The following is a 14,162-nucleotide window of genomic DNA, read 5'->3' as shown; positions in this document are numbered from 1 at the left end:
TGATTTTTGAGACTGACAGTAGAGCGAACTATGATGCCAGCCAAGCATCATGTCCGTCTCTTCTATCTAATGTGCGCATTAAGATAGTTTGCGCTGTGAATAGATATATTTTTAATGAAACTATTTCAATGAATCTATGAGCCTGATTTTCCCTCCACACTTTGTCTAAGCAATCCTGACAGCCCCTTGGTGTGATTGAGGTAATGTAGAGCATAACTATGATGCCATATGATGTAGAGCATAACATAACTATTGATGATAAATTGAAGGAGGCAATGAAAATATGAAAACCCAAATAAAGTTGTGAATGTTGTTCTTCCAGGTTATACCCTGTCGTGCCAGTGAACTCCAGATTTGCTCTTGAGGACATGGTGGTTGGTGGCTATTTAATTCCTAAAGGAGTAAGTTATTTACAAGTTGTTTATGTCATTTTAAAGTACGTAAATACAGTGCCTTCAGAAAGTATTCATGCGCTTTGACTTTTTTCACATTTTATTGTGTTAGTCTGAATTGAAAATGGATCAAATTGAAATTTTGTTGTCACTAATCCACACATAATACCCATAATGACAAAGTGGATTTCTTTTTAGAAAATTTTACAATAATTTAAAATGAAATACAGAAATATCTAATTTACATTACTCGCAACGGTACCCGCCCTATGGGCAGGGCTTCAATTGGGAGGCCGAAATGAAAAGGCAAAATATCGGAAATTGAAGGCTTCTTTTTATTTTAAACGATTCAAATAAACATCCGTTGAATCATATCACACGCAAATCATCAAAATCTAAACAGTACATGGCGTCCATTTTGAAAAAAATTGAATTCTGTAAAACGGAAGCGGCCGCTGCACGTCTTTCTTAGTCGCATGTTTATGTGTGAAGAGTGCGTGCCGAATCTGTAACACGGAAGCGGCCGCTACACCTGTTTCTCAGTCGCTTTGCACACGCTGCCATGTTACTTCGAAGCCACACATTTATATAGGAAGAGTTCGTCAGGAGTCGATCTACTCTCTCCTGGTACGTAGAATAAACAGTATTTGTAGAATTTCAACAAAAGCCACATCACTGTTCATATCGGTAAATATTATTCCATCGTGTTTGAAAAAACTGGAAAATTGGAAATTTGGAAAACTTGGAAAAATTGGAAAACAATATAGCCTATTTTACTTCAGGGGGTCCTAGGATTACCCACCAAAAATATCGTTGCGATCGGTTCAGCCGTTTTTGCGGTACCTTCGAACGGACAGACAGACGGACATTTGGTGAATTATAGTAAGATAAGTATTCAACCCCCTGAGTCAATACTTCGTAGAAGTGCATTTGGCAGCGATTACAGTTTCAAGTCTTCTTGGGTATGTCTGTATCAGCTTTGTACATCTGGATTTGGGGAGTTTCTCCCATTCTTCCTTGCAGATTTGCTCAAACTCTGGCCAATACCAAACTGATACAAACTCTGTCTGTATCAGTTTGGCCGTCTAGATTGTGTCCTTCCCCCTCTCTCCCCATCTTGTCTACCGCTCCCGATGTTATTTGTTTTGTGTGTCTGTTTGTCTTTCTGTGTGATTAATGTTCGCTCTTTCACGAGCCTCGATCTTGTATACAAAAAAACAAACAAAAAAAAAACTGTCAACTTGGATGGGGAGCGTCAGTGAACAGCAATCTTCAGGTCTTTCCACAGATTCTCAATGGGATTCAAGGCTGGTCCTCGTGCTGTCAGAGTCTTTCACGAGCCTTTTGCAAACTCCAGGTGTGGTGTCATGATGTGCCTTTTCTCTGGCGTGCCTTCCGTCTAGCCACTCTTCCATAAAGCCAAGATCTGTGAAGTGCTGCAGACACTGTTGTCCTTCCGGCAGGTTCTCCCATCTCATCAAAGGAACTCAGTAGTTCTGTCAGTGGTCATTGGATTCTTGGTCACTTCCCTGACCAAGGTTCTTCTTGACCAGTTGCTTAGTCTGGTCTAACCAGCTCTAGGAATAGTCTGTGTATTTTAATGTTCTTTCCATTTCCTAATGATGGAATTCACTGTGCTCTTGGGAACTTTCAACATTCTATAAATTGTTTTATGTCCTTCTCCAGATCTAAGCCTCCTCACAATTCTATGTCGGAGTTCTACGGACAGTTCCTTGGACTTCATGGTAGAGTTTCTGCTCTGACATGCACTGTCAACTGTGGGAACTTATATAGAAAGGTGTGTTTCTTTCTAAATCATGTCCGATCAATTGCATTGGCCACAGGTGGACCCCAATAGAGTTGGCGAGACATCTCATGGATGAGCAAAGGAAATTGGATGCACCTGAGCTCAATATGGAGTGTCATAGGAAAGGGCTTGAATACTGATTGACTCAAGACATTCAACTTTTCATGTTTAATTGTTTTGTAAAAATTTCTACAAAAAGAATTCCACTTTGAAATTATGGGGTATTATGCCCACTTTGACATTATGGGATATTATGTGTATCTGCTCTGCTCAAGGGGTGTGAATACGTTCTAAAGGCACTGTATACCTATTTCGGGCCTGTATTGCTTCAATGAAACTATGGACAAAAATTGCTGCTGTGCTGCTGATGTCATGCCCTGGCATATTAGGGCACAAATTGTGAATTTGGCCAGGGTACCTGCACAATATCCTACTCTTGCTAAAAAGGTTGTAGGATCTTTCAAAATCCACCAGTGAATACATCAGACAGGACGGATAGCTTGGTCAAAAGCTCATGAAAAGTGTCGTGAGATTACTCTTTGAAGTTCAGGGCATTAAACAATTGGTGTTCAAAGCATCAATAATCAACTCTCTTATTAACTTGTGATGGGAAGATATCTGAAGATAGTTTATGAAGATCTGTCTTGATGTCAGTCTTGTGAATAGTGCTAATTTTGGCAATGTCCCATGATAAAAGCAGGCAGACATTTTTAAAAAATCTAAAAGGAACAAATAAATAGGAGCAAACAGGACAGGTGCAAAGGTCTTGAGGATCAAAGTGTTGTTCATTGGATAGAGACGTGATACAACACCATCCTTCAAATAATTATTCAACTCTTCTTTGGTGAAATTGTATCATCATGTTGCTTGGATAAATACTAACATTTGCCAACAGGTTTGAACAAAGGTCTAAGAGATGAGATAATGGGAATAGGCTTTGGCTCTTCAAAAATGGGGACAGAGTGGGTCATACTTTGGGGAGTGACTAATTTTCCTTCAGTTGAATTGGCTTTACAGGACGAGAAGGAACGGTACTTGCTGCCATTTATCTCACCACATGCTCGACACTCATACCAAAGTCCACTCACATCTACTCGCTGGTCACAGGTATTGGATAGTCTAAACATTATACTGAAATTATACTGAGTGTTGTGGGACCCCGCTATTCACGGGGGATACATTCCTGGAAAATCCGCGAATAGTGAAACACATGAATAGCGGGGCATTGTTTCAATGTAAAAAGGGGGAATAGGTTCCCAAGTCACAAAAATCCGCGAATAGAAAGGACCAAACTGTTAATGGCGAGGCAAAACCCACGAATGGTGAGGCAAATCCAGAGAATGTCGATGATAATCCACGAAGGTTGATGAAAGTCCCGGAAATGGTAAGACAAAACCCGCAAATGTCGACGAAAATCCGCGAAGGTCGATGAAAATCCCGTGACTGTATGCCACGGCATTGTTTCAATGGGGAAAAGGGGGAATACGTTATAGGTTCCCGGCGGTTCCTGATTCATAGAGGAAACATTTTTAAGTTTAAAATGTTTTCGACTGCAAATGCACATGATTACAGTTTCACAAAAAATGCTTACAAATTTTTTAAAAACGACAACACCACGTACCATTTCCATTTTATTGAAGGAATGCGCTTACAGTTTATTAAGAGTGCTTAACCAGCTTAACCATACCGTGGCGTGAAACAAAAAATAAAACACAACACCATCATGTACCGTTTAGATTTTTTATTTCACAAACACACGCAACTTTCAAATGTTTATGATGATGGTGATGATGATGATGATGATGATGGTGATGAATTAAAATACCATGAATTCCTCTGACTCTGAGGATGACCCAAATGATAGTCCTGCAACGTTGTGCACTGAGGGATAGGCAGGACATGCAGGAGATGGAGCAATTGCGGGTGTTGGTGAGGACGCTGGTGAGGTCACTAAAAGGGCGGCAGGAGAGGGTGCCTGTAGTGTTGAGGTGGAGGGAGCATGGCTGAAGAAATGGGTAATGGAGAGCTGCCAGGCAGATTGCCGCAGGTGTATCTCTTTGTAGGGGAAAGCAAATCATCCAAGCCCCTCTTGAACTTTTGAGGTACCTCTCCATGACTGGGTCAGCATCTTCCAACTTGTCGACAAGCACCCGCATGCCATGCAGCAACTCGCCCAGGAACTGGACTGTGAGGTTAAATCTCAGCACCTCTTACTCATCACTGCCCACCTCCTCCTCCTCAGAAACCGTTATAATGGCCTCCAACTCCTCCTCGGTGAGGTTGTTGCCATGTGAGGCAATGAGATCCTCCAACTCCTCAGGCTGCATGTCATCAAATCCTTCCCCTCCCAACTGTCGTGCCAACCCGACAATCACATGCCTCTCCCACATGTTATCGGGAAAGCCAGTAAAGTTTCTGACTGCTGTGGCCACAGGTTGTGCCAGCACGCATTGGTGGTGGAGGCTCTCACCCCATCCAGCGACTCCTTGATGGCGCCGATGCAGTGGGCAATGTTGAAATCCTTCCAACACTGCCCGATGGTGAGCCCTGGGTCAGACTCCATCGCATCCAAAATGCGGCAAAAGGTGCAACGGGTGTAATATGTTTTAAACATTGAAATCACACCTTGGTTGAGTGGCTGGATGAGGGAGGTGGTGTTGGGCGGCAGGAAGATCACCTCAACGTTCGGGTGAGCCACGTCCAGGTCTGTGGGGTGACCAGGAGCATTGTCCAGGAAAAAGAGAACTTTGAACGCAAGGTTTTTTCCGCCATGTACCTCCCAACCTGAGCCAAGAAACAATTATGGAACCAGTCCAGGAAGATTGCTGCCGTCACACCGGCTTTCCTGTTGGCCCTCCAAAACATGGGCAGAGTTTGCTTGTTCTTGCCCTTGAGAGCACGTGGGTTTAGGGAATGGTACAACATCGTGGGTTTCAGCATGAAGTCCCCTTTTGCGTTTGCACAGAGGAGAAGAAAAACCCGGTCCTTGGCAGCCTTGAATCCCGATGCTGTCTCCTCGCACTTTGAGAGGAAAGTTCTTGTGGGCATCTTTTTCCAGAAGAAGCCAGTCTCGTCAGCATTGAACACCTGCTCTGGGAGGTATCCCTTCTTTTCGATCAGCCTCGCAAGTTGAGCAGGGAACATTTTTGCTGCCTCGTGGCCCGTGAAAGGCACGCTCCCCTGTGAGCTTCACTTTTTTCAGGCAGCACCTCTCTTTGAAACGATGGAACCATGCCCTGCTTGCAGTGAATAAAGTCACGCTGCTTGTACCATCATCACTCGGCGCATCACTTGTGCTGGCACCACCCACACGAGACAGATGATCGTAAGTTCGTTTGGCCTTTGCGTGAATGAGAGGTCCACTCAAAGGCATACTCTTTTGTGTGTTGTCCTTGATCCATATGCTGACAGCCTTGTCCATCCTTTCTATGTGGACATCCCGGACATGGATGACCACCTTCATACTAGATACAATGCTCACTGAAATACTGTCACGAATCGCCTTCTCATTCTTCCGTATGTAGTGAACGGTGGATTCGTTGACGCCATAATGCCTGCCCACAGTGGCCGCACTCTCTCCTCTTGAAAGCCGGTCGAGCAGTTCCAATTTGTTGCTGAGGTTCATCACTTTCTTCTGCCTCTTGGTAGTCGATGCATCTCCGGCACTGGTCTTGCGCTTGGGAGCCATGATTGAACGATGAGTAGTTCAAAAACACAGGTCAAAGCAACGGGACGAGAACAATGATTGAGATCCAGGACACAGTCTGTATCTGTAGGATTGCGAACATTGTGGGTAGCTGCGAGAGGGGTGAATCCGCTGACATTTTTTGTGGGGGGTGTTACCGGATGATGCCGTTTTGAGCCTATCTGTTAATTTCAAGAATAGATTTAATGAAGCATTTGCATTCTATAATTCTCGGGGTTGACATGTTTTCGTAGATGATGGAACATCCCCCGATGCATTTTCATTGTGTAAGATCTCTGATGATGCTTTACCGTAAATTTCAAATTGTAATTGATTAATGAAGCATTTGCATTCTATAATTTGCGGGGATGACATGTTTTTGTAGCTGGCAGAACATCCCGTGAAGCTCTCGATTATAGTCCGGCTAAAATTCACGACCACAAAAGCCATGAAAACGCAAAGCCCACAGCAGTGAATGTATAAGCAGGTCAAGATCGTGGCTCGTAGATGTTTTTTTGCGTATGTATGTCCAGGTGCTTTATGCATGGCTGGTGAAAGATGGGTTTTATAAATACCTGTACCATATGTCAAGCTAATAGCTCGTGAATTTTTTTTTTTTGCGCCCTTGAAAAACCGCGAATTTGTGGAACACGGCCGGGAATAGGGAAAAAAATCCCATGATTTGGCTGAACACGGCCGCGAATAGAATAAAAACGCCCGAATTTGCGGGACACTTTTCCGCGAATAGAGAAGAGAAACAGGTCGCATTTTATCACCCGCGAATACGGGGAATCCGCGAATAGCGGAACCTCGAATAGCGGGGTCTGACTGTATTTGATGCCAAAATGATAGCGGTAAGGCTATCAACCTGTCAAATTTAAATGTCGCGCAGATTTTGAGGAAAGTTGGTTGTTGTTGTTGTTGTTGTTCTATAGCCCCGGAAAGTTCTCTTGAATAAGCCCACGGCACGGAGACAGGCGATCCATTTCGCAGGAGCGACCCAGCGATCCCCCACATCCAGAATGGTGTACCCCCACCTTCATAAAGTCATTGCTATGACAGAGTTAGAGAGGGAGATGGAGAGAAGGAGAGAGAAAAAGAGAGAAAGAGAGAGAGAAGGAGAGAGAAAGAGAGAAAGAGAGAGAAAGAGAGAAGGAGAGAGAAAGAGAGCGAAAGAGAGAGAAGGAGAGAGAAGGAGAGAGAAGGAGAGAGAAAGAAAGAAAGAGAGAGAAAGAGAGAGAAAGAGAGAGAAAGAGAAAGAGAGAGAGAGAAAGAGAGAGAGAAAGAGAGAGAGAGAGAGGAAGGGAAAGAGAGAAGGAGAGAGAAAGAGAGTGAAAGAGAGAGAAAGAGAGAGAAGGAGAGAGAAGGAGAGAGAAAGAGAGAGAAAGAGAGAGAAGGAGAGAGAAAGAGAGAGAAGGAGAGAGAAAGAGAGAGAAGGAGAGAGAAAGAAAGAGAGAAAGAAAGAAAGAGAGAGAAAGAGAGAGAAAGAGACAGAAAGAGAGAGAAAGAGAAAGAGAGAGAAAGAGAGAGAAAGAGAGAGAAAGAAAGAGAGAAAGAAAGAAAGAGAGAGAAAGAGAGAGAAAGAGACAGAAAGAGAGAGAAAGAGAAAGAGAGAGAAAGAGAGAGAAAGAGAGAGAGAAAGAGAGAGAGGGGAAGGGAAAGAGAGAAGGGAAAGAGAGAAGGGAAAGAGAGAGAGAAAGAGAGAGAGAAAGAGAGAGAGAGAAAGAGAGAGAGAGAAAGAGAGAGAAAGAGAGAGAGAGAAAGAGAAAGAGAGAAAGAGAAAGAGAAAGAGAGAGAGAGAGAGAGAGAGAGAGAGAGAGAGAGAAGGGAAAGAGAGAAGGGAAAGAGAGAAGGGAAAGAAAGAAGGGAAAGAGAGAAGGGAAAGAGCCAGTCCATGGGGACAGATCGGCACTCTGACAAATCCAGGCAGCAGGGAAGAATGGGGAAGATTTGGTCCCTGAATTTCGTTGGAGGGTACAACCACCACAACGAGGCGTAGGAAAGTTAGTAAAAGGAGGCGGTGTCAAATGATTAAGAAGAAACACCCAGGATGGTTTTAGATAATATCAGATGGTACTGTAATTATTAATGCAAAATTTGAGAAACTACCATTAGTTTTGATTAACATTTTGGACCCGAGTGGATGGCACAGAGATAGCACACTTACCTTTGAACTGCCTAGCCAGAGTTTTATTCGAAGCCCAGCTATAAATTATCCGATTGGTCTGCTCGCAAGCAGGGCATTGTTTCAATGTGTGTGCCGCCCTTCGGATGGGTCTTGAGCTGTATGTCCCATCTCATAGCATTAGTTGGTGGACTTTGAAGATCCTACAGTGTCTTGCAGGCACCCTTGCCCTAACCTACATGGGAATTTATTCATCGGCACCAAAGCTGTAATCCCAACAATTAATTATGTAAACCTGCAGCCACATGCACATACAAATGTTGATGTTTATTATTTTATTTTTTTCTTGGATGAAGAATGATGTGTCCACACACAAAAATAACCACTTGTCCAGTATGTTAAAGTAACGTGGACATGATATTCATAATGCAGCATTTCAAATGATAGAGAAATGGTTTGTTTGAGCAAAACAAAAATGTGTTAGCAATTTTGTTGGTTGCCCTTTCCCTGGAGAAATGTTTGGTCAGTCTTTAATTTAAGGAAGCATAATGATTTGTGATCCAAAGTTTCTCCCACATAGATTTCAGATATGTATATTTGTAAAACTGATATGTATTATGTATATTTGTAAAAATGTAAAACTGATTTTTCTTGTGCCAAATGATGCGAGCAGAATCTAATTACACTTTGTACGTTTGTGGCCTCGCGAGATCCTGAGGAGTTTCCAGAACCCACATCCTTCAAACCAGAACGCTGGCTGCGGACGGGTCCTCGTCTTCACCACCCTTATGCTTCACTACCATTTGGTTATGGTGTACGTGCTTGCATAGGCCGCCGCCTGGCTGAACTGGAAGTGCACCTTACTCTGGCTCGGGTGAGACATTTACAAAGACAGACAAACAAACAAACAAGAACAAGAAATATGTTGTGCATAGCACAATACTTGCGAAATCCCTAAAATAAGTTGTTGGCCGATGATGACCTCAAGAATAATTGGTGGTTGAATTCAGTGATCTGGTATGCAAATCCTCTTAGAATTTCAAGTCAATCAGATGAAAATTGAGGATTTTAGAAATGTTGCCTATGTTGACCTTTTGGCCGATGTTGACCTCAAAAATAATTGGTGGTTGAATTCAGTGACCAGATATGCAAGTCCCCTTCAAATTTCAAGTCAATCAGATGCAAATTGAGGATTTTAGAAATTAGACAAAGTTGGTGACCTTTGGCCTATGTTGACCTATTGACCTTTTGACCCCAAAAACAATAGGCTTCTTGCTTATGACAAACTCTACCATTTGGTGAGGTTTTGTGAAGATTGGGTGAAAATTGTGACCTTTAGGCAACTGACATACAGACAGACAGACAGAATAATGCACAAAACCAACCAATATAATTGAAAAATCTTCGATTCGCAAGTAAATATGTCAGCACAATACTTGTGAAATCTCTAAAATAAGTTGACTTTTGGCCTATGTTGACTTCAAAAGTAATTGGTGATTGAATTCATTACGCTGATATGCAAATACTCTTCAAATTTTAAGTCAATTGGATGAAAATTGAGGATTTTAGAAATTCAACCTAAGTTGTTGACCTTTGGCCTATGCTGACCTTTTGGCCTATGTTTACCTCCAAAATATTGGTGGTATAATTTAGTGACCTGATATGCAAATCCTCTTCAAATTTCAAGTCAATGGGATGAAAATTGAGGATTTTAGAAGCAGCTTTTGGAGAAATGACAATTGAAATGCAACAGAAAGTGGTTTTGGAGGAGTATTGCGAAAGGTTGTACACATTGCTTGAAAATGATGGAAATCATGTCAAAATTCACAACTAAATTTATATACATCTGATGTTCAATAAAAGTTGTCAGTCGCCTAAAAACCTGAAATTTGTATCAATATTGTGTAAAAATCAATATCCGGCATAACTGGCCTTCTTCAACACTTGCGGATCTTCAATTTGAACACTCTGTTCAAGAGATTGTAGCTTTTTGTGAGCCCTCCAGTGATGACGTCATTTTCAGTGTCTACTTTTAAAATAAAATTCTTCTTTATCGAGTCGCACTTTATCGGGCCGACATCGAGTCAAATACCAGGAGCGACTTCTTTTTGGTGAAGAAGGAACCTGGTCGTCGCCACCAGCAGTTTTCAGCCCACTCTTCCATTTCATCTCCATTCATCCAGCCCTTTTCATTGGTCCTCACAAAAACGTCAGGGGGGAATTCTCTTTGGGTAGAGTTTCTCTTTTGAATATGACCATCGGCTTGATCTTGGTACCATCACGATGCAGGCCAGTAAGATGGTGAAATTTGTTTTTTTACGTCCCATAATTATGATGCTGACGGTCGATGAGTTTAATTTACTAGTACACCCGCTCAATACGGGAGCGGAAAAAAGGGTCATTCCTCTTTGGGGTATGTCGATTACAGTCGATCTATGGTCGGGTCTCGAGAACATTGGGTGTGTGTTCATTTACCAAGTTTATTGTGGAGAGATAGCCAAGTGGTTTAAGCATTTGAGCAAGCCCTCCATTCAAAACCGTTAAGGAACAGCTGGCTTGGCAAGCGCTAGCTAGCTACTTGGTAAAGAAGCACAACCCGAGCTTCTTCCTTTCAGTTTCGTATCAAACAACAGGAGCGAGTTTCAAAAGTTGGCTACGAAAAATGCCACAGTAGCGGCAGAAAGGACCATGTTATTAACCCAACATTTGTGGGGTATACAGAGTACATTGGATCTTCGCTCAGTTCTGTAAGTAAACCTTACTTCACAGATGTCGGGATTCCTCCAAATTTCTTCAGTGTTATAAAGAGCATTAGCGACTGTTTAAAAAGCAAATCATACGTGTTTGTGGTTTATAATATTTTTACTTCCTGGAGAAGCTGTTGCTCACACGGACATGCCATTATAACTATAAGCTATTTATACACGTTATCACTGCAGGAAAAACGCCTTGGGGAAGTGGGACATTATTAGTATTAATATTGTTTTGTCATAACATTAACAATATGCAATTATCATTAATTTTGTTATTAGAAGCGTCTTTGGAAAAACGCCATGATAAATCTTCTTCTTTGGAAAAATGCCACGATAAAGCTAATTCAACATTGATATACACCTCAACACGCAACCTCATTGACGGCAATGGCGGGGAAGACCCGCTCGAGGAAGAAAACCCCCTTGGGGAGGGGGGGGGGGGCAAATGAATGCGCTACAACCTTCATTATGTAACCCTTCGTCATCCTGTGAAGTTTGGTTGAGATTGGATAATAACGACGGAATGTATTGGCGTCAAAAATTCATCAGACAGACACGAAATGGCGTATTTTAGTATGATTTCCACGGCCCATGAGGGCGGCGCACCAAAAATGGCGGGCACCTAATCCATGTTACCGAGGAAATACAGCATATGGATGCCCAGATCTACCTTCTACTTTTCAACAAACTCCAAGAAGCTTTTCAGTTTTACTTCCCAGTTCATGGGCAATTTCTGACAAAGACGGTCGTCCTGGCTCTTACAGATAATGGGTTTCGTTTCATGAAGTTGAAACACCATGAATGTCCTCCCGTGAAGTCAGCGATACCCATCTGCTTCGCCATCCGTTGCGCTCGAAGGGGTATCAGGGTCGTGGATGTTGAACGGCCTGCATCTCTCTGTGATACAACCCAAGTCTTCAGATCCTCTTCCACTTGAGATCCTCTTCTACTTCGTACATCCACCCCTCTTGGTTCGTTTAGTTTTTGGCATGTCTTTTAAATTTCGGCTGTTGTTTTCACCACTCTTGCACAGATTTGTCGTCCACTTATACACGGCGAGCCTCTCTGTTGCTGCGCTCATCCGCAAACTGCAAAACTTTCAGTTTGAATTCAACCATGAAGCATTAACATTTTCTCTTACTTGTATTGACAGCAGACATTGTACGGCTGGGACTTGTAATGGTATGAACACTTTAGTGGAATGACAAAAAAAAATTCAACAGCCTGCAGGGTATTCATACATGTAATACATCTCATCGGTAAGAGAGATGTGAATATGGGTATCTCCTTTCCCAATGATTCCCCTTCTAACAATTTCTTTTTTGTAGCCCCATCCTTTGAGAATGAGAATGATACGTGAACGAAAATATATCCTCCACCATGGTGGATATTGGGGTTGTACACAGAATATTGACATCATCTGGATTCATCTGTGGAATAAATGTGATATGTAATTTAATTCAACGATTTTATGTGCTCTGAAACAATCAAATATTTACACAAGGTCATCTATAGAAAAGACCAACGCCCGCTCTAAAAGAAGAGTTGTTGATAACCACGATGAAACAATGCTCATAATGAATGACAAGTATCCAGATAGGATCACTGGGACCTTTATTCCATTCCTAAAGCTGAAAACGGGATTTGAAGTATTTCTTCTGAAGTTAAGTCATAACGAATTGTTAGGAGGGAAGGATCACTATTTTGGTGGCCGAGCATATCTTTGTGTCTGTCAGGATTTTGTGCCAGCAGTCGTAATGTTCTGGAGAGGTCACTGCCATTGTTGGATAAGATTCCTGAAAACCTCAAATCGATATGGATTGTAAAGTGATGCAGCTGTTTAGTTCGCCAAAGTCCATGATAAGAATGGGGTCTACAACTAAGTGCATGCAAGACAAGTAAACCGATTGATGAAGTTGATGGTGTAAATGGTCTTCTCTTGTGTCAAAGTTTCTTGGTATATTTCTGCAAGTGAAATAACACAATTTTATTAAAGCATGAATATTGATAGACATCTGACATCCAAACAGACAAATATAAATTTGAACTAAATACCACACTAAATGCAGTTCATTAGAAACATTGTTGCTAAGGAGCAATAAAAATAAATTTGCTTATATTCAATACAACTAATCAAAATGAATCTTCTCGAAACAACCTTGATGCTAACATCTGTGATTCTCTATTTTAGCTCATGAAACAATTCATCTTGGAGCCAGACTACAATGAAAAGCCACCGAATGGAAAAATGCATCTTATCCTGCTTCCTGATCGACCCATCAATCTGCGCTTCATGGATCGCAAGCCGTGCCAATAATTAGAGGACATGTGGGCATCCAAAATAACTTCCAGTTAAAACAATTTGTTACAGGCTTGTTGCTTCAGCAACTCTTCCTGGTTCTGTAAGAAGTAACTTTTTACATTTGCATCTGCAAGTTGGAGAAAAGGCATCGAATGAGGGAAAGGGGAGTTACTTTGACATAGCCTGTCGTTCTTCATGGGTCAGAGTTTTAAAGCATCAGGATCTGCGTGTCATCCCATTATCATCGTTTGCTGGGTTCTGAGGGTTATTCGAAATGTTCTCGGAATAAAACTCAATAGGCCAAGAAATACCAACGTTTAATTCAAGGTGTAAATGTATTGATTAGTTAAAATAATTATTTGCTAATTAAATATATGTGTGTATATATATATATATATATATATATACAGACTTGGCATTTAATATGGAATATTTTTTTTGTGGGGGTGAACTTACTTTTCAAGATGTCTTAGAACCAAAAGTTCATTGGAATTATGTTGAAATTATTCAAGATTTTGTTAATGTGACCTTTAAAAGAAACAAAAACCAAATTTGACATTTCGAAACAAATAAATTGATCCTTGAAAGTGATGTAAACTGATATCGAACTCAATTCACGGACAGTACTGAGTTAAACTTCTGTACGTTTTCCAGAAGTATCTCTTTATTTTGCACATTAGCCACTTTTTTTTTTAACAAAAACAAAAGTTAAATTACGACTGGGATTACGGACAGTAAAATTACAGTTCAGTACTTCGTGTAACCCCCACGAGCATTCAGGAGAGCACGTACACGTTGAGGCATGCTGTTCACGAGATTTGCCAAGGTTTGGACAGGAATCGCTTGCCATGCAGTGACAATAGCCTGCTGCAATTCACACACAGAGGTCGACTGCTGGTCCAAGTGGTCGATTTGACGCGTTAATTCTGCCCACAAGTTCTCTATCGGATTAATATCCGGGGACATGGCAGGCCACTCCATATGCTCTACACCACAGTCAGCAAGAAAGTGTTGGATCATGCGAGCACGATGAGGCCGTGCATTGTCATCTTGGAAGACAAAGTTTCCTCGAAAGGCTGCACGAGCAAATGGAAGCAA

General features: G+C 41.8%; 1 protein-coding gene across 2 annotated transcripts in view; it reads left to right on the top strand.

The window, feature by feature from the left end:
* Positions 1–13,649, top strand: part of LOC137433736 (sterol 26-hydroxylase, mitochondrial) — an 81,089-nt gene extending 67,440 nt beyond the window's left edge. For both annotated transcript variants that reach the window (XM_068126012.2, XM_068126019.2), the window contains exons 10-12: positions 323–401; positions 8,683–8,883; positions 12,954–13,649. In XM_068126012.2, coding sequence (XP_067982113.2) covers positions 323–401; positions 8,683–8,883; positions 12,954–13,079 — 406 coding nt within the window. In that variant the 3' untranslated portion in view covers positions 13,080–13,649. The remainder of the gene's footprint in view (positions 1–322; positions 402–8,682; positions 8,884–12,953) is intronic.
* Positions 13,650–14,162: the final 513 nt, after the last annotated feature.

The sequence above is a fragment of the Myxine glutinosa genome, chromosome 1, assembly GCF_964187855.1.
Source record: "Myxine glutinosa chromosome 1, kmMyxGlut1.1, whole genome shotgun sequence".
Classification (NCBI taxonomy): Eukaryota; Metazoa; Chordata; class Myxini; order Myxiniformes; family Myxinidae; genus Myxine; species Myxine glutinosa.
Note: the sequence above shows the minus strand (reverse complement) of the source record. Positions and strands in the feature narration are given on the sequence as shown.